The 21508-nt window shown below is 37.4% G+C and overlaps 2 protein-coding genes and 2 long non-coding RNA genes across 8 annotated transcripts in view; 3 read left to right on the top strand and 1 right to left on the bottom strand.

Moving 5' to 3' along the window:
- Positions 1–4649, top strand: part of LOC124306875 (uncharacterized) — a 75142-nt gene extending 70493 nt beyond the window's left edge. For all 4 annotated transcript variants that reach the window (XM_046767982.1, XM_046767980.1, XM_046767983.1 and 1 more), the window contains 2 exons: positions 134–1591; positions 1760–4649. In XM_046767982.1, coding sequence (XP_046623938.1) covers positions 134–1591; positions 1760–1785 — 1484 coding nt within the window. In that variant the 3' untranslated portion in view covers positions 1786–4649. The remainder of the gene's footprint in view (positions 1–133; positions 1592–1759) is intronic.
- A 3959-nt stretch (positions 4650–8608) lies between these two features.
- LOC124306808 (uncharacterized) lies at positions 8609–9241 on the bottom strand. Its single transcript, XR_006908687.1, has 2 exons — positions 9106–9241; positions 8609–8758 (listed from the first exon to the last, which is right to left on the bottom strand). It is a non-coding gene; the product is annotated as an uncharacterized LOC124306808 (long non-coding RNA).
- A 3060-nt stretch (positions 9242–12301) lies between these two features.
- Positions 12302–17797, top strand: LOC124306955 (uncharacterized). 2 transcript variants are annotated; one of them, XM_046768165.1, is made up of 3 exons: positions 12302–12517; positions 15126–15331; positions 16294–17797. In XM_046768165.1, exons 2-3 carry the CDS (start codon positions 15238–15240, stop codon positions 16926–16928), a joined length of 729 nt encoding a protein of 242 aa, XP_046624121.1. In that variant the 5' UTR covers positions 12302–12517; positions 15126–15237; the 3' UTR covers positions 16929–17797. The 2 variants fall into 2 exon arrangements, with proteins under 2 accessions (XP_046624121.1, XP_046624123.1); XM_046768167.1 differs by lacking the exon at positions 12302–12517 and adding an exon at positions 14509–14638.
- A 2487-nt stretch (positions 17798–20284) lies between these two features.
- Positions 20285–21305, top strand: LOC124307668 (uncharacterized). Its single transcript, XR_006908848.1, has 3 exons — positions 20285–20318; positions 20913–20995; positions 21273–21305. It is a non-coding gene; the product is annotated as an uncharacterized LOC124307668 (long non-coding RNA).
- Positions 21306–21508: the final 203 nt, after the last annotated feature.

The following is a 21508-nucleotide window of genomic DNA, read 5'->3' as shown; positions in this document are numbered from 1 at the left end:
AGAAATAACTAAATGTACCAACAGAAAAACACCTCAAAGTGGTGATTGCAGCTGCCAGTGTCCAACTTCTGCCTTCTTGTCATCCTCGACAGAGCTACACCCCAGTAATATCCATTTCTTCTCTTGTTTACAGAACCCCAAGCAATTCCATCTACCAGTTCTTCACCCCACACTCTTTACGGACCAGAGCAGAGTTGTAGCCGGCCATTTTGTAAGCTGAAGCGTAAAAACCATTATCACTGCAACGCGTGTAACCAAGCATTCTCGGAATTGGACAGACTGGTGGCCCACATCGCAAAACACTCGACTGGGGCAATCTTGAGCCAACAGCAACATGAAGTGGGAAGTAGCGGCCAAAACTCGCAACTTCAGAGAGACGCGATTCTGAATCAACAACAGCACGATTACCTCACCCAGTTTTCGGTGCAGAAGCACGAATTTATGGCGCAAAATGCCCAGATTGCTCAGAACGTACAAAACTTTCAAAACATGCAGAGGCAGATCCAGCAAAATCTGACAATGAGTCAGCAGTCGGCCAAGGAGTGCAGCATGACGAAGTCAGGAGACGGTGGCAATATGAACCAGAGGATAGATCAGTTGGCGGTGGCGAGCGGAACCAGCGTTAAACGTGAACCAGCGGAGAGCAATCGCGAAGAAGAAATGATGCATAACGAAAACGGCCAGGCGCAATCTCAGCTGATGAATCAGACGCAGTCCCTTCAGCAGCCGTCGATTTCTCAGGGCTTTGAGATTGATCTTAGCCACGGATTCCACTTTCCTAGTCCAGCGGTCATGGCCGCGATGAACCAACAGTTCGCACTTATGAACCAAGCGTTGCCACCCTTCCTTCAGCATGGCGGGATGTACGCCGGTACTCCGGGACTTATGTTCGCCCCGGGTCTGCCCCCGGGGAACTTTTTACCGCCTTCCAGAGACGAGAACCCATTAGCGTCGCTGGCGGCGAACCTGAACCTTGGTGGTAAGAGGTCCTTGTCTCCCCCTGATAGTAATTCACCGGAAGCGAAGAAACAGAGGTTACATCATTCGATGAGGATGCTGAAGGACGAGCCCGTACCGGAGGGTTACGTGAGGTTCAGATTCAACGAGGACTGTCGTTATCAGCACTGTGGATACCGCGAACACCAGACCCACTTTCACTGTATGCGCCAAGACTGCGGTTACTCCTTTTGTGACAAGACGAGGTTTGTCCAGCACACCGCGCGGCACGAACGTCTTGACACTTTGATGGGAGGTGACTTTCAGCAGTACAGAGCAAACGTACCTTGCGGTAGGCCCCAGTGCGCCTACACCTCTTCTTTGGGATCGATGCAGAACAAGGCGTCCCACTTTCACTGCTTGAAGTGTGACTTTGTCTGCACGGACACAAATAAGGTCGTTGCTCATCGGAGACAGCACGCTAAGTTAGATAGCATTGCCGCAGCTGGTTTCCAGAAATTCACACCCAGCCAACCTTGCGGCGCTGTACAGTGTCAACACTCCGGAAAGCAGACCCATTACCATTGCCTGCAGTGCCAGTATGCGGTCTTGGGACTTGCGCAGATGTCAGCGCACAAGTACCGGCACATGGATGGCTAGTATAGCGATTTGAATAAATCCGTTGAACGGCTGATATAAATCGATCGAATTCAACCTTATGTGTTCTGTCGAATACATGTATATATCCCTAAGGGTATATCCGTGTATGAAGCATACCGTGTATAGAGGCTCTTAAAAGACTTACGAATATTCGCCCCCACAGACGGCGAATGCTTGGACGAGGGGTGACGACGACCAAGCATCTGCATCGGCGTTGCTGCGCTGGTCGATGTCAGAAGTATGGACTATCGAATGGTGTAAGAAACAAACAAAAAAAACAAAACATCATACACTAACAGACGTGACGATGGACGAAGGAGGATCAAGATATTGAAGAGCGAAAATAAACGTTATAAATATATAATATAATATGACCTTCCGGGGCAAAAATTTTTTAAGACAATAAGATTATCATTGACGCGATATAGCTTTAGCATGAAAAAAAGACAAACTTTAATATTCAATAAGTATAATAATGTGTATCGTTGTAGAGAGATTTACATGGAAGTGTCGTACTATACGGTTTTAGACTCGTAGTGTATAGTTAGTAAAATAGTGAATAGAATTATCATCGAAGGATGAGGCGTAACATACACTGAATCAAATTACTTGATCAAAAACAAACAAGTCGAATTGAATATTCTTCGATCGAGGAAATGACAATTGATTGGAGACGATGGAGACCACCGGACAGACCTTACGATGCCCAAGGTGAAGTATGAACAGTCGAATAAGTCAGTCCGGGTTTATACAAAAAGACAAGGAAACAAAAGACAGCCGTATTTATTTTAAATCGTAGATAATACGAAATATGTATATCATAATAGATGAACTAATACTGACTTATGATCATTTATATATTATCGTACTAGATTTATTTCATGGATTAAAAAATCCACGAGGTAATAAAAATATTATTGTATTACGAACAGTATTCAGAAAATTAAATAAAGACTGCCAGACGAAATGAATATGAATAATATTGAGGAGGTGAGAATACGAAATGCGATATACATGGCAAAATGGAAAATTATTATTTTTTTTTTTTTTAATTTTGCGAAACAGTATATAACAAGAAAGGTATACTCTGAAATCTAAATCAATTTCATATACTGTGTTGATCAGAGATGAAAAATAAATTTTCTAATATATTTAAATAAAATCATTGATATACACTGTAGGTTTCTTGCGTTGTTTCTATAGGATCATGCTCAAGCGAAACAATATTCTGTACATTCTAGTGTGTAGTTGATGTATTTGAAAGTTGCATGTTGTATGTATACCACAGAATTATAATTATATCGTAATATTGTATCACAATTGTAGGCACGGCGATTATTATTACAAAAAAAAATTTTTTTTTTTTTCAATTACCGTTTTCGAAAAGCGATTGCGACGTGTGAACAAGACTTGGTGAATATATAGTGTTTTATAGTTTCAGTCTTTATTTTTCTGCCTTTTTGTTTTTGCAAACGGTCGGAGCTATGTATTTATGTATTTGAAGTGAACTAATTAGGGAGACAGACACAGTTTTACATGTATCGCAGATATTTTTTAGATATATAAAGCTAGATATGTGTATACAACTGAATACATACATATATCTTTCTGACTCACATTAGGGTGCCTTTAGGGTGGTAACACAGTTAGAACCGTGCCTTAGCACTGAGAAACATACATACAGAGATGAAAACGAACTTCTGGCAACTTGAGACAAATAATCTGAATTTAGTGCCTTACACGACAAGAAAAAGTGAAGAAAACAAAAACAAATTGTGAAACGAATAAGGAAATGAAACACGTGACACACCAAATCTGTTTTAAAACCGACAACGTAGGTGTTATGTAAAATTTGTCCTATTTCTCAGATTTTTCACTGACTATTTCCTATCATTACAACTTAATGAATAAAATGAAACTACGTAATGCTGTTGAAAAATTTATCTGTTTCTCTTGTCCGTCCTGTTGAGCGGAATTCACACAATTGTAATGAACAATATAAATTAAAAAAGTCCTGAAGTAAGCAATTATCGGGTGTTTGATCGTCGTATCGTTTAATAGAGAACCGTCAAACGAAGGTGAAAAAAAAATAAATGTGAAAATTACAAATAGAAGAAACGTGAAAATAATAGTCTAATTATATTAATAGTAGCATTCCATAGGAAGTACACACTGATAGTCATCCATCCTAGCCCTTGGCTTACAATTTTCACGCAACAATTGCGATAGTAGTAACTTATACGAATATATATAACCAGTAATCGCGAAGAAAACGGGGGAGAGGAAAAAAGAGAAACATGATGATGATGATGATGATAATAATTATAATAACAACAACAACAACAACAACAACAACAACAACAACAATAATAATAATAATAATAATAATAAAAACAAAAAAGAACATGTTAACTGGCATCGGATCCGTGCTTAAAAATGGAAGTCGTAATCACAGAGGGCTAGGCTAGCAGCCATACGAGTGCCATACCACAAATAATAATAATAATAATGATGATAATAATAACAATAATAATAATAATAACGAAATAAATATACTTTTTAGAGAGAGAGAAATCCCTGTAACATATTTATTTAGCGTGTAGATGTATGCATGAGATATATATTATACATATATATATATACATACATATATATATATATATATATGCGTATGTATATATATATATATATATATATATATATATATATAAATATATACATACACATATGAGTATATAGGTGATACAATAAACACATGTATAAATACACCGTTAATTAATATTGTATTTCAACTTAAGTAACAAAAACGAACAAATTCATTCATAAATACGATGCAATTGTCGGGAAAATTGAATCGATTTTTGAACGTAACGTGAATCGATGCCTATGATACGCCCATTTGTATCTACGACACTTACGACTACCTTAGATTTGAAATCAAGTGAATTACAATGTACTCTAGGTTTATTCAGAATACAATGTAAGATCATTAATATTATAATATTTACCGTATGGATGTATAAGAGAGAATCATTATATAATTTTATCCCTTATTAATATTGTCTATTATTATCTATTATCTATTATTATTACTATTATTATTTTAATTTTATTATTATTATTTTATTATTATAATATTATTATTATTAATAATAATTGATAATATTCTCTAAACCTATTATTGAACCACACATCTTATGTAGCTGTGATTTTGCTTTCAAAAAGTAAAAATTAAAAATATTTATAGCAAAAGAAATCAATTATTCACTGTGGTCGCTCGATTCGATATCCCTGTAAAATCAACTTTGCGAACCACACGTATTGTCCGTAATAAGATTTTGACACATCAATGTGGAATTTCGAGTTTATGGAAGTTCGATTACGCGTAAAGGCAGGATAAAAATGAGTTTTATCGACCGTTGCTAATTTACAAGTTGCCACGATTACGATCATGATGACGTTAACATTTTTTTCTTTCGCAAACAAATAGCAATTAACTTAGTTGTTTAGATATTGGTTGACACGTAGAAGTACTAATTCCAGTTTCCAATTGACGCCTGAGCCACCGATACCTGTGTATTTGTGATGAAAAACGCGTCTACAAAATGCTGATGCAAATTTATTCACAAGCTATCTTTTTCGCCATCAACTGAAAACTTTTTACGAGTCACTCATTAATTTGTCTATATTATCTCTTGTTATTATAATTTACTTGTAATGCTGAACATATACATACACTCTGATAACTAACTATTATAATAATCAGAATTATGTATATTTTTACATTGCGCGAAGCCGTAATTGAGACGAAATTACCAGATTATTTATCATAATACGCAATATACAAGCAAAGGACAGATACCCGTTAATTTTGCAGGCTGAATTCTTAGTTTTTATGTCTTCATCGGTTGTAAAATTTATACTAGTTTTCCGGCGTTTTGTTCGGCTTGAAATAATGCTAGTTAACTGGCGACTACTGGTTACAATCCTTCAGCCGAAATAAAATTGCAATTTTATCAACGGCGGCCGTATTGTTTTTTTTCTGCGTGCGTTCAAACAGATCTGGTAAATATTCAACGAATATCTGTTCGTTCACAACTCTAGTCCGATGATACTTTTTATCTCGCGGTGAATAATTCGATGTAAAAAACGATTTGTGCGGTGTCGCGGGTTCAAAAAATACATGTCCATATCGGAAAATTTATCTTCAAGAATTTCTTCATATTATGCGAATATGCGTAACTTATTTTTATGCCAAGATTGATAGATATATTCTTGGCTCTCTATAGGCCTTGATGTCCATTTATGCATAGGTTTAGCGTCTTGACGCGTCGATACTTGAGTTTACCTGAAATCTACCGCAACGATATTTTGTTTTACGAAAACTATTGTGTGTACTTGTATTGCTTATAATCTTCCAACGTAACGTGTTTCAACATTGACTCTGCATGCTATTATAAAGCCAACATTCTTCGAAATTGTTATACGATTTAACAAACTAAATTTTTCTGCTGCGCCTGGATTACGAATGGTATTTCATTCGTGTTTCGTGCCCAAAAAAATGTAAAAAGGTACCTATACTTTGCTTGGACTTTTTTTGTTGTGATCAGAACATTATAGATATTATACACGAAATAGTACATTTCGTATCCAGGGCGTAAAGAACGACGATCACACGAGAAGTTTAACGTCGTATGTCCGAGACACGAACAATATTTTTTGTCACAGTAGGTGTAAATTACTGTTAGTCGTAAAGTAGTTGATTCGAGTAAATTTATTAAAAATACACTAAGAAAAATTCGGTAACAACTTCTGTAGACTACAATTTAGTGTCGATATATTACTGTACCTCATGCCGAATTCTCGAATTTACCACAAAATAGTTCTGCAGTAATCGATTTCGATGAATTTTAGTCAATCTTAATACCACCGTTTTTTGCAGTGACCACCTGTCTTATGGTTAAAAATTTTTGGCTTACTTTATGGACCCGACCACCGGCATTCGGTCTAAGTTATCTGTAGCTGCCTCTCATCAACCTTCAGAATAATTGCTCTTCTGGTCAGAAAAACTAAGTTTTTGAAAAATAAAAACGACTATTTCCTTCATTTTAAAGGTGAGAGAGATTAGATCAAACTACACATTACTCAGGCATAAAAATTTTGTTGATCGACGTTACGTATACTTTAACGATCACACGGAATTCGATGTGCTGAATGCACTTAAATATCTTGCCGGTGAGTGTCTTTGTCCGTTAATCAAGTTTTATCAATTAAAGGGAACTAAATTAATTTTGGAACTCGGCATGAATATGGAGAAGAATCTTTTAGTAATCACTTATGCTATCCCTAGCTAGCAGACGCAGGTAGTAATGCCGTTGCTGAGAGTCGCAAAGCCGGACTGTAAAGCCGTTCCTGAAGCAACAAAATCACAAAGTTGCATACTCTTTGAGCGGCCAATGATATAGCCTCTAATGGACAGAGTCATGCGCGATCTCAATAAACTCGCGATATATCGGATCGTGCCATTGAACTTTTGTTCAAAAACTAACCAAGTATTCGCTGAAACATTCCACTTCAATCAATACCAATCTTGTTAGCCTTTCGAGAATTTCCTTGAAAATATTGTAACTCATCTAAGCAGTATGTATGTACGATGCCAGACCTGATGCATGAAACCAAAAGATAATATCTATGTCATTTTTTCCTCCCACTCACTTCATAACTCCAGCACATGATAATTAAGTCACGGTCCAGTGTTTGTACCAAGACTGATTATCAGAGTTTTCTCTCTTACCATTAACTTATGTTTTTTTCCTGTTGAAATCGGTTACAACTTCCTTTTAAAAACGACTTGATAACATTTCGAATCCTGAACCATATACGATATACGGCCAATCTTTACGTGCAGGTCCGTATAATGAAATACAATTAATGCGCACCTGCATCTTGTAACAAAATTTAAAGACGTAAAATGTATAGCCTCCAGAATCATTCGAATGCGTAGTAGTCGCGTACGGTTATCATAGTCGTATTTTGAAGTCTGTTTGCTGAAGCATTGATAAATTCCGTCAGTCTGTGGGAGATAAGAATTGTAGTAATCACGTAACCATGCACTGCGATGCACTTTCATGTGTGCGTGCATCATCACACTTTGAGCCCGAAAAAAATTCGGGTCGCTTCAAACTGCAGTTGGAGTAACGCAACTGTTACACCGTTTTATAAATTCATTCTCGATTGAGTTGGCTATTTACCCATGCTTCATTCACATTTTTACAAATCAATATTTGAAACATTAAATACATTTAGATTTACATGAGGCGGTACGTAGAAACGCAAAAGCCCTCGACTTCGCAGTCGTTCGCTACTTACATACGCCATGCCGCCATATCGTTATTAATTTCGATGAAAAAATTTGAAAATATTTTCAAAACTATAAAAATTAAAGCCCTAAAACTCAAATTGCTCTGAGTTCTCATTTTCTTTATAGAAAAATAAAACTCTGAAATATAGGTATGATTTTAGACCGTCCAAGCTGTAAACCTCCTTAATTAAACAATTCCTATTGTTCGTCACGGACAAGTTATAAAGACAACTAAACAATTGTTACAAGCGGCACATTTGGTTTTTTTGGGAAAGGTTTTATTATTCAGGTAATCGTTCACCCGGCCCTCGCCCGTATAAATTTTCGGGCCCTCGGACCTCACGGAACTTTTACAGGTTCCTAGAACCCCGGACAGGCCGCCTTCAATTCGTGTCGCCCAATTGTTCATAATACAATCGAAAACGGCAGTAGTCACAAAGTGATATTAAATTGGCTGGCGGAGAAAGACCGATTACCGTTCCTCAAGCCTTAAATATTTTGTGAAAATTAATTTGTATTAATTCGAAAACTAGTTCTCAATTAGCCGAGTAACACATCGTTTAAGGGGGGAGCCTGCTTTAGAGGTTTCACAAAATCGATTTTTTCAAGGATTTTTTTGGGAAAGAAAGAAATATCCGATTGAAACGAAACTTTCAGGTTTTATTGTTATATATTTCAGCAGTCTTCTTAAATTTTTTCATTAAGATATATGTCATATTATGCCTGGTACAAGCATTTCACCGAGGCGTCTCGAGTGTGCATTTGTCGTGCGGCGGAAAAGGTGCAGGTCGCAATTTCCATCTGAAACAAAGAACCCAAAAAAATTATTACTTCTCAATAGTATAGCTTCTAGTTAAACCAAGAAAATTCAACAAAAAGTGAAAAATTCAACGATTTTTCGCAAATTAAAAAAAAAATTCAATTTAGATTGTTTAAAAAGTGGGTTAATCTTAACTTTCTTATGGTTTTTTAGGTTCAACTAGAAGATAATTTAATCCCGATTACAATGCAATTTGTCTCGTTTCGATAGGACGTTTAGTTTTTTCCCTATCTTTCCCGCCAATTAGGAAAAATCGTAAAAATGAAAAACCGAGAAATCGTGCGCCAAAGTTTTCGTACATAAAAAATCGTAATTTTCTTGAACTTACCGCATTAATATGCTAATCAGCAATTCCTGGTCCATAGAGTTGCCCTTCAGACTCTTCAAAAAACTGGTTCAAAACTTCAAAAAACTGGTTCAGACTCTTCAAAAAACTGGTTGAAAACTTCAAAACACCGCTCGTATACCTGATTGACGCTTGCTCACTATTTCTTCTGTAACTCCGAAAATATTTCGAATTTGCGTCTGAAATTTTAGGGACACATTCTTGGATAGTTTGGGAAGACGTTTATGCAAAAAAAAAAAAAAATAGATTTTTTGAAGCCTCTAAAGCAGGCTCCCCCCTTAAGCATAGAAAACGATCGGCTGCGCGGTACATTTCTTCCTTGTTTGTTATTGTTTCAATTTCTGTTGAATTATTTTCAAAATATATTATAGTTGTGGTTCTGTTAAGAATACCAGTTTCCAAAAATCGCTGTCGTCATTCACTTACACAGAGATACTGTAAGGTCGAAAATATTTACTTACAATAGCTGATCGATTCATTCGGATAATTTACTTATGATGCAGACCAATCTCTTCAACAGGCTCCGGTTCTAACAAGACAACGTTACATCCGTAGAGGAAGTGTGACGAAGCTTGTCAATTTAATCCGACGAAATGATCGTTCGGTACAAAGTTCAGGACTCGTTAGAATATACTATCTCATTTCCAGTATGTATTGAGGATAGTGAAATCGGGACGGTTGTTTGTACAAATCGGATGAAAATGAAACATAGTTTGTATATATATTTTATACACGTATGCTTACCGTATACACAATATGCCTAAAAGAACGGATTATTTCTGTAATACGTACGTACGTATCAAGCGTTTTCTGTGAAACTCGCCGCTGAATCCCAGCAGATAGGCAACGAAAACTACATTTCGAATATGTAGGGCTACGAATTGTTGAGCGGTTGCCTATCTGCTGGCGTTCAACGGTAAGTTTCACAGAAAACCTTAGGTTTGCGGTACGCTCAGTGTGAATACATATATTGATGGGTATTTACCTAATTCGTTGAACTGAAACGCTGGGTTTACAATTCCGGTGAATATTCGACATCGATCGAACTACCAGAGGATCATATCCCACGGGTAGACCTAGCTGTAAAATATGGATTATAAAACGGATAGTTATGGGCTTATCCTTACCGATCATTTGCACAAATCCAGAGGCATAGAAAACTTTGTAGGATTGTTTCAAGGCGTCTACTTTCCTGGATACGGTAAAATTACAATTTGTGTAGTTAAAAGTCCGACTCTGGAAGCAACGCACATACATATTTCCTTCCACACAATGGCGTGAATTTCAACATTTTTTTCCTTTCTTGTTCCGTTTTTTCACGTGAGGATGCGGTCACCGAAGTGCACCGACCTCGGAAGTGCAGCCAGCTGCAGGTTGCTCGATATTGTTGTTAAACAGATCGAGCTGGTCCTCGCCGTTTAAAATAGATCGGGAAACCCCGTGAGATTACTGCGAGCGTGAGTCGAGCCGCGTGCGGCGGCTTTTCATGCGCGCTGCATTCGGTTTGTTTTTGATCTTTCGAATCGCGTGGGACCCTCGGAATTTTTGGTCGACGGAAGCAGACGACTGTTGATACATCATATACCTCTAATATCTCTTCCAGGCCAACTCCACTTAAGACTATTGATTCCGTTGTGTGAGTGATCTCGAGTATGTTAATGATTTTACGCCTTTACGTACAGCACAAAAAGATGTCCGCCGATGTTCTACACGTGTGTGAGTATTGCTGCAGAGAAAACTTCAGACGCTGATCACGCTTTCAGCGCGTGTTTCAGCGTGTTGCATGGGATCTCGCTGCCGAACCACGTGTGCCTAGAATATAAGATAAGTATGGGTGTAAACTGTGAACGAGTTGGATATCACGCGCACGTGCTCGAGTATATACGTTGCAGCGCGTTAACCGGCGGTCGTAATTACGTACATATTAAACCGTGTAAAATATTTTATTGCACATAGATGAACGATGCGCATATACTTATGTACACGGTTGATATCTGCAGACGTTTAATTCACATTGGCCAATATCCGTGGAACCGTTAGACGCCGATATAGCCATTTGTTGACGTACCAGATCATACACGTAACCGTATATAAGTATTGAGGAGCATTCGAAATTTTCCACACGACGTATTTACACTTTGCATACACCCATATGTGTAAAAAATCATAAATTTTTGCATCAACGCTCATCGATCGCTAATTGGCTATTTTGCTTTTCAAAATCTGTAGCACGCGAATAACAACCGGATTACGCAATGTGCAGAACATTCAAGCCGCCTGCTCGAAACTGGACAAAATCACCGCTGCCTGGTCGGAAGTGGAATGAAAAGTCGTGAAATATTTCAAACGGAATAGAAACTAACAAACATTGATTTCAATTGGACAAAATCCAATAATGTCGTTTTTCCTATGAATTAAGCTGACGCTTCAACTTGTCAAATTTCAATAGGCTTCGAAGAAGGAATACACGATTAACCGATTGAGACCCTTGAAATATGAATATGAAAGATTTTCTGTCGTTTAAGCAGCATCGTATACGTAATATGTACTATTTTAATCTGGCATCTTTCCAATCTTCCTGCAGCTTGCGATTAACTGCTACCAACAGTTTCTTGAGGGCACAATCGATGATCTGTTGCGATGATCGGTACAAGTATTAAAATGATCTCAAAATCTACAGACCACGGCGATTAGTCGTGGCGATACTTTTGGGTAATGGCATAATATGTCTCACCGAGAATTAGTTTATTCGAAAATATGTCTGACAATCAGTACAACACAGAGAGTGGGAAAGTTGCGCTGACCAATAAAGGATCAAAGTTTCGTCTTTCTCTTCTTGAAATTTCAAAAAAATTCTGAACGGCTGTAAATCGAAACCAAGAAATTTTCCGAGTGGAAAATAAGTCCGAGAACTTGGTCGTTACAGTGGAGACTTGTGATTGATAAATTTCCAACCATGATTTTTGTGAATCTTGAAAGGCCCTGAAAAAGCATCGTTTCGACCCGATAGCTACGTGACTGCGCGAACGTCGTGAGCATTCTTCGTCGCTCTAACAGAGTCCCGGTTATTGGTCAGGGATGGGTCAGGGTTCGGGGGAAGCGGGTTCCACCGCCAATCCCAGAGGGCGGTACAGATATCGACGCTGGCATGGGTGTCTGGAGCGCCCGAAGCAGACAATCAGTAGTTGTTTGGACGTCGCGAGGGATCGTTGTTCGACACCGAGGATAAACAAATAGAACCCGGACCCGAAGGATGGGCATTTTTCGTGAATTTCCCATAGTTTTCAATCTTTATAAAAAGTATAGTTAGACGCAGTTCATTTTATGGAAAATGCGAACTCTCTGCCGGGCCCAATCCCAACTGTAAATAATACACTGTATATTTGGAACGAAGGTTAGTACTGTTCTTGTTCACTTTTATCAACACCGTTGCAATCAGGTATAGGTAGGTATCGTCGATAAGTATTCAGGATTTCCGGTAATGCTTGTCATCATTGCTTAAAGTCGCTGCTAATTGATTCATCTTAAATAATAACAATTATGTGTGGTTGTTTGACTAATGAATGTTCAAGTGATTTCTAGCTTGAGTGATGTTATTTATACTATTTGCAGCCATTCAAGGTTGTTGTTGTTGTTTGTCAAATTCAAATGTTCGGTACAATTGACATTTTTAGACTGTTCTTTTCGCAGTCGGACTAGTAGAAGTATACTCGACATTACCGATGCTACATGAAATCTCTTGGAACATGTTTTGTCTGCAATTGTGTCGCTCGTGCCTCGATTTCACAATAATATATTGTGTTTTGCTTTTGAAATGATGATAATAGTAATATATCCGTGGTCAAACAACACATTAAATTGAAAACATCGTTACATAGACTCATGGTCAGTAATGATGTTTATAAATGTGTATATATATATACATATATATAGGGCATTCCATGACATTTCTCTATTTTTTGTATGAAAGTGAATGGCGAAAAACGGAATCCCAATTTATTTTTCATCATTTTTGACCCAGCGTGTCTAAAGTATAATTTAAAAATTTGAAACAAAACCCCTACTTTCTAAAATATGAAAAGGATCAGCAAATTTTTGACACTTATTAGAAGATGGAGATTTCATAACCTCAAAAGATAAACAAGAAAAATAGAAAAAGAATATTTATTATTATTCGGTTGAATTTTTTAGATATAAATGTACATTGATATTATGTCTGAAATGCAGCAAGATAATAATAACATTTTTTTTCTAATATCACAATGTACATGGATCTTTAGTCAGAAATGCAATACAATAACAATAACATTTTTTTTTTATATCAAAATGTACATTGATCTTATCTCAAAAATGCAGTTCTGTAATAATAATGTTTATTATTTATTTGTTGAAGTTATCTCCACCTTCTAATACGTGTGAAAATTTTTTTCATATCTTGTAAGATTTTTCTAAATTTTTTCACATTCAAGGAAGTAGGAGTTTTCATTTCAAATTTTTAAATTATACTTGAGATACGCTGTGTTAAAAATTTGTAAAAAAAATTGGCAATGCGTTTTTCGTCATGCACTTTCATACAAAAAAATTATAAAGCCGATCTGAAACATCGACTTAGAACCTTGATCGAGATGTCACGGAATGCCCCATGTATATTGTATAACTCCATTTGTGACGTATACCTACATATAATACAGACAGAGAAGGCTTGCGTTAGCCAACGTATGATCGAACCATATTCGGTAAAAATATTTGTTCGTTTAAAATGCGAATTGTTATAGTTAGATCATGTAAGCGACGTTTTGCCACTCACAGTGCAAACTATTGAACTGATCAGTTTTTTTTTTTACTCGAAAAACACTAGTTTCGCCATACTTGTATCAGCTATGTAAATATTAGTTGCCTCTAAAAATCTCCTCTATTGGCCTTGGATTTGGCCCGACGATGTATTGTGCAGAATCGTAAAAAATATATGCGTGTGTGTGTCTGTGTATTATATATACAAATTCATAAAATGCAGTATCAAAGTCGGTTCGGAAATTGCATGCCTGACGCACAGAGATGACCTCTACTGCAATTTTCAATTGGCTATGTAGGATCATCAGTTTCCTTGATCTTGACTCGGATTGAACTCAAATCGGCGCCCGAGGATTGACAAGGAAAACAAATATCTACACGTACTGTTCGCATCATAGTCGGTATTACACTGTATATAGCTCGTCGTGTATCGTAATATAGTACGCATCACGCATCTCACAAGATCGGTGAAAAAACGTGTTCACAAGCTGAGTCTTAACTGGTTCATTTTTGTGACCGTGGAACTAGGGTCGCGGCGTTTAATGGCTGTAATCTTGGGTCAAAAGTTATCGCGCGTTTCAACTTTTTATCCAGCATGCATTTCGAATATTTCTCCCAACTGGCTGACAACCAGTGTGAGTTGAGACTTCGATTTGTTCAACATTACCGATGGCAGTCCCGACGGATGATTCGCTATTGTAATTCCATGAATTACCATAAAAAAGTAAGACATGTCGCCATTATTAGTTGATCAGGGAATACGTATTCATTGACCCACATCTAATAATTAATTATAGCTGTACAGCAAGTTTGGTCTTTACGCTCATCCTCTACATTTTTTTAAATTATATATCTCTCATCTGCGTATTAATTTCAAGTAATTACTGTTTCATCCGTAGAGAATTTTGGTCACAATATTTTGATTAACTGTGCATGGGGATTTTCTTATGTAATTTCTTTTTTTCTGAATTTAAAAAAAAAATTTTTTTTATTTTCATCTTGTAGATTACTGTTCAAGAGTGAAGCTCATACATGACTAAATGCTCAATGTCTGTACTATATTCTTCTCAACTTGAAACTTCTCTATACTACCACATAATTACATACTAAGATTTAACAATAGCATGATTTTGACGAAATTCCTACAAGTAACGTAAATGACGCTTCGAAATTTTAGATTATTATTGAGGAAACTTTATTTTTTGTTACAGCCAAGTCATTACCAGCTCTTCACCTTCGCATTTACACCAAGCGCAACGATAATAATAATTGCTGAAGTGTTGACATTGGCGGATCAGAAATAATACTCTGCAAGAAAGCATCATGAGCGAGAGTACCGAGTCGGTGAAAAAACAGTCTTTACCGATCATCGAGCAGAGACACACGCTGGTACGGCGTGTTTCTGACATGTTCAGAGGTAAATTTCTAAAACATCTTTTTTGCCTCGATGCGTCGTTACGTTTGGGAACAATATACATGTATACACATTGTATGCATACAGTGAGTCACAAGGTGTCTCGGATACGCATTTGTCCACATGACCATGAATTGCGTGTTTTTCATTTTCCTGAGTGATCTCGATTCTCTCTATACGACATTTTGCGATCTGCATATGTTCTGTCTGTCTGCGAGTAATAAAATTGCACGCGGCGCGGTGCTGGATAAATATGAAAATAAAATAACCACTTGCTATGTCTACGGTGATGCTGGCAAACATGATCATAATAATACGACTCTATAATTAAATACATATTTTTTTTTATCAGTAGAGTAAAGCCCAAAGTGCATGTAATAATTACTGTAAATTGCAAAGCTCTGTGCAGGCGTATCGGAATCTGGCTTAGCGATCAATTTTTCAACTACGAAATGAAGGAATGAGTATAAGAATCGTTGGCAAGACGTGTTTCGGCAAAGAAATTTCCAACTTTAACAACTGACAATCTATTATATTTTGTGTATATGAGTGACGAGGAATGACGAGAAAAAACTTGAAGCAATTTTGGTATTTCCACCTTGTTCCGTGGTTATAAAACTTCGGGTGTTATTTTCTTTCAATTATTGCACACTGAGAAAAGAAATCAGCGTGAATTTTACGTGTGATAAAAAAATAATTACTCGCTGGAATTTATTCTTGATACTTTAATCTGTTTTGCGTTGTATGAAGCGGATTAAAAATTATCCGGTTAAAACTTGAAACTGGAGTACCTAGTCGTATTCATTTACTCGTGATAATGTTCGTTTTGTAAATATGATATTGAGTTTCACACTTTCTATGTAAAGTTGCGGTTATCACGGGTTCTTTCATCATACACAGATATCTATGACCTATCATTTTATCGAGTTTGTGCTTCAGCTTGACATTCTGATTATCCTTTACAGATGGAAAATCGAGCGGACCTCCACTCCTCTTTCGTCACGCATCAATGCAGCGCCTTCGTCATTGCTGCCAGAATTTGAACCTGTTTCCGTACCTGCTGTACTCATTCGGCAATTCGAAGTCTCATCCCACTGTAAAAAAACTCCACAGAAACTTCATACTGCTGATGCACACCCTTTCGATAATCATACAGAGCATGCTGAACTCGATACTCCAGTCGACCCCAGTGAAGAATTCCGTCCGTTTCGCAATCGGGTTCCAGCGAGTTCTTCTCAAACACCTCCATACGCAAGGATCGACCAGATCCTCCGAGGCTTTCGCATCACTTCGACGGACCTCCAAGTCACCGCAGACGACGCAAGAAATAAAAAATGAAGAAGAAGAGAAGTTTGCAAAGTTCAAACCACGTGAACGGAAGAGGATCTCCCTTGTTCTTACGCTGGCCGTGTACTTTGCTCTTCTAGTACTCGCCTCTCAGCTCGTTGGTATCATCAGTGTTATGCTCGTTGGCAAATATCCACCTGGTTTCATATTCCTAATGTTAGCTCTACTCTTCCTTGGATATATCACTTTGAAAATAATGGCATTCGACAAAGGGGGCCATGGATTCAAAGAACAGAAGAGGAAAGCTGAGTGATACTTTACCCTAGTCTTTAGAATTTTTTACCAGCTTTCATTTTTTAAGAATATTTTGTAAATTTAGCTGTAACAACTGGCATGTTCAGAAATTACCACATTTCTGTATTCTATTCGATACGTTATCTCCTCACCCTCAAAACTGCAGTTCTCCTCTGCAGACCGTAATCTGCGATAAATATTATCGTGCTGTGACGAAAGCTTACATCACGTGAATGATATTCATTCTTAAAAAATTCGTTATCATTTATCGTATTGAAGATGTAATTAAATTATGAGTTTACAGATTAAACATCCATTTGAAAATATTTTTGTGCCAGCTGTAGTGGTAGAAAATGAACTGACTGAATATACTACTGGTATCGATATATCGAAAATATATTTCGAGATGAGCTCTGAACGTCTTCAACGTCATATGAGAAACTTATTTGATCAATCCATTTTGTGCTCTCATGAAACGTCGGTAGTTTATGAAAATGTGATAAATACGTGAATCCAGATTAATGTGCACGCAGAGTTTGCTGATCTTTCAGATATGATCGGTATCGTTAACTCGATTATACCTTAGTTTGAATTTCCACAGGTCAAGTCAGATTAAAATCACATACACATTTTTCGAGCGAATTCCAGATGTTTTCTATCAAATCCTAAACAGCAAATTTAGAATGGACTCGAGTGCTTCGTACATGGAAACATGCAAATGGTTCTCGTGATAATGTTATTAACATGTGTGCAAGTTGTGTTGGAAGTAATTTTAAAAGGCAAGGCTCGGATTAAAGCTACAAAGTGGTATATAATAATTTACTTTGTTGGCATAAGACTAAGCACTGCTTTGTGGCACTGATTTGTAAATAAATATTTCACAAGTAAGGTGGGCTTTGTCATTAAAAATTATCTGATAGACCTTTGATCTCTAAATTTTTACTAACGTTAGAAACGCTATATTGGACTAGTAATTATTCAAACTTCTGATACACTGAGAAAGGCGAACTTCCTCGCTAAATACGTCGCCATGTTGCATCGGAATTGTTGTACATGATTTTTACATCACTCTTGCCTTGTGAACAAGATTTTTGCAAGTTTCTGTTGTAAAATCTGAAAAATTCATTCTTCACGCGAACTGGCGATTACGCGCAATGTTGTGATTTGCGAAATAACGTCGGTATAGTGTTTAAAAAAATTGATTTTAGAAAAGACGTCCGTAACAGCATCGGACCAGCGGCTGGAAAATATCAAAGAAATTTCAGCATAAAACTATTCCTGGTGTCGGAAAATCATTTGGGCCAAGGAGGTAGCTGAAAAACAGGGGTTAATTGATTGATTGCGTCATCGATACTGGGTGCGTGGGCGCATACAATGCCTGCTAGCCCAAAAAGGCGTGCAGGGGCTTGCTTCTGCCGTTGACTGAAGAATATAAAGACAGTTGCCCAAATGAGCTTTGGTGTCACAAATAAAAATCGTCATGCGATTGCGCCCCCTGAGATGTTGCAACAGTAGAGTTGAGAGCGTATTGTAGAATATCACAGAGTTACCGGTTTCAAGATAATGCTGGCTGCATTCGCATTCCGAGTAACAAAGTCTTCGCAATTGTTAGCTCAAGCCAGTACTTAACCTGTGTGTACTTACCGACTTGTCGGCGATACAAAAAATTAATAATGAGAACAAATTTCTTCCAAAATTCGTAGCAAAACAGTGATTTAATTAAAGTATAGGTACCCGACAGAAGAATGTATCGTCTATAATATGAAAATAGAAGAATTATTCATTTCAAAATGGGATTCTATTCCGCACGTGTTCGATGTATTTCGTAACATTAATATTCATAATTATTCCAACAACTTTTCATTTGCTCTCTCGATCTTGAATTTTCGTAGGCATAGAATCAAAACGCTGTTTTAGCTAGTCGCAAGTAAAGTATCTACGTTGGGTAGAGAAGCAGAATTGTTTTTCGAAGAGCGTTCGGATGGAAAGAAATTTGGAGTAACTGTAATACACCACAGATGCGCTAATTTTGATTAGGATTGAATAGATATTTCGTATATGAGACGGTATTTAACGCAGTGTCCTGATTAAAAGGCCTAAAAAGGTGATTGTTGTAGATTTTTTTTTCATAGGGAGAGAAAGAACAAAGCTTCTTGAAACTTTGTGTGTAATTTAACACACATTTGAAAGGTACGAGCAGTAATTTTTATCATCTAACTGTCGCGGAACGGCAGCGTTATTAGCCGACCCGTTCACTGAAGAATATATCTACAGTCAACGGCTATCCATCGAAGGCCCTAGCCGCTTGAATCTGGGATTGGCAGGAAAGATAAAGTGCGTATTTCTTGTCTGATTGTGAAATGTGAAAACTAGTATCATTATACATCATGAAATATCATCATACATCACACATCTTACATCACGAGACATCATACATCACACATCATACATAGTATGAAAGTTCGAAACCAGAGTTTGGATGTTCGGATGTTCAGAAAGTGACGTCACACAATTTTTTTTTCTCTTGACGTCATCAACCTAAATTCAGCTAGCCGGATTCCTCAGTCTGGAAACAACCGCGCAGTAGAGAGGACGGATGAGAATCGCGCTCCGCAGATTTCGAGTGCCAGGTTCTCAGCCTCTTGGATCCTGCGCTCCGGGTCCGCTTTCTGGTGAAACTCGACTGCCGGGACAAGCGCTACGTAGTTTCTGAGCTCCAGGTCCGCTACCTGGTGGAACTCGACTTCCAGGACAAGCGCTCCGTAGTTTCTGAGCTCCAGGTCCGCTACCTGGTGGAACTCGACTTCCAGGACAAGCGCTCCGTAGTTTCTGAGCTCCAGGTCCGCTACGTCGTGAAACTAGACTTCCGGGACAAGCGCTCTGTAGTTTCTGCGCTTCAGGTCCGCTACCTGGTGAAACTCGACTTCCGAGGTATAACTCGAGGTGGTTATCGGTGGTTGTTGGAGGTGGTTGGCGGTGGTTTGAAGTGGACGAGGAGGGGAACGAGGAAGACGAGGAGAACAAGGTGGACGAGGAGGACAAGGATTTGTGTTCGGTGAGTAAAACATTTTTATAATATTTGATGGCAATTGTAATAATATTTCATCCGAAATATTACAAACTTGTCACATTTACAATAAATTATTTCAATTCATTTTTCGCGCAAGCACATGTTTAGTAGCTATAAATGCGATAATTAAATTTATTATATTACTTAATAATTAATTAATCATACTAATCTTTACACAATATTTTTGATGTGTTCTTATACTGAAAATATTTATAACCATTTCAGGTATAACCCGAGATGGTTGCCGGTGGTTGTTGGAGGTGGTTGGAGGTGGACGGGGAGGAGGACGAGGAAGACGAGGAGAACAAGGTGGACGAGGAGGACGAGGATTTGTGCTCGGTGAGTAAAACATTTTTATAATATTTGATGGCAATTGTAATAATATTTCATCCGAAATATTACAAACTTGTCACGTTTACAATAAATTATTTCAATTCATTTTTCGCGCAAGCACATGTTTAGTAGCTATAAATGCGATAATTAAATTTATTATATTATTTAATAATTAATTAATCATACTAATCTTTACACAATATTTTTGATGTGTTCTTATACTGAAAATATTTATAACCATTTCAGGTATAACCCGAGATGGTTGCCGGTGGTTGTTGGAGGTGGTTGGAGGTGGACGAGGAGGAGGACGAGGAAGACGAGGAGAACAAGGTGGACGAGGAGGACGAGGATTTGTGCTCGGTGAGTAAAACATTTTTATAATATTTGATGGCAATTGTAATAATATTTCATCCGAAATATTACAAACTTGTCACGTTTACAATAAATTATTTCAATTCATTTTTCGCGCAAGCACATGTTCACTAGCTTCAAATGCGCTAATAAAATTGATTATATTATTAATTAATTAATTAATTATATCAATCCTTGAACAATATTTTTGATGTGTTCTTATACTAAAAATATTCATTACTATTCGAGGTATAACCCGAGGTAGTTCGCGGTGGTTCCGGGTGATCGAGGTGAGCGAGGAAGAGGACGAGGATGACGAGGACTTGTACACTGTGAGTATAACATTTTTATCATATTCATTAGAGTAGGAGTAGGATCAGGAAGTAGGAGTAGTAGGAGTAGAAGTAGATGTATGCGGTGAGGGGCGGGGAGGGAATATTATCATATCAAGTTATCAGTAATAAGCAATTGCGGGTAAAATATTAGCTTACTTTTGTAAGTATTTATGAATATAGCCTCTATGAATATTCATTGTTGGTATATAAGATCTGGCAACGTACGTACTTTCTGTAAGAGATTTTGAAGATTTTCAACATAATTATGTTTCAGTTCTGTGCCCCACCTAGTGATCCACCAGTACATATCCTCCGACGTGACATCGCTGTACTACGTATAAAGAAGAAAAGGTTTATTAAGATGCAAATTGCTCCTCTCTTCTTGCCATTGTGCTTTCAGCCATTGTTGTGCTGTGTGTTTAAAATATAGGACAGTATATAATATAGAATAACAGGTATAGCTACGAATACAGCACTACAATAAATCTTATAGAAATGAGCTCTCATTGA

This window comes from Neodiprion virginianus, chromosome 6 (genome assembly GCF_021901495.1).
Source record: "Neodiprion virginianus isolate iyNeoVirg1 chromosome 6, iyNeoVirg1.1, whole genome shotgun sequence".
Taxonomy (NCBI): Eukaryota; Metazoa; Arthropoda; class Insecta; order Hymenoptera; family Diprionidae; genus Neodiprion; species Neodiprion virginianus.
The sequence above is the reverse complement of the archived record's forward strand: the minus strand, read 5'-3'. Positions and strand labels throughout refer to the sequence as shown.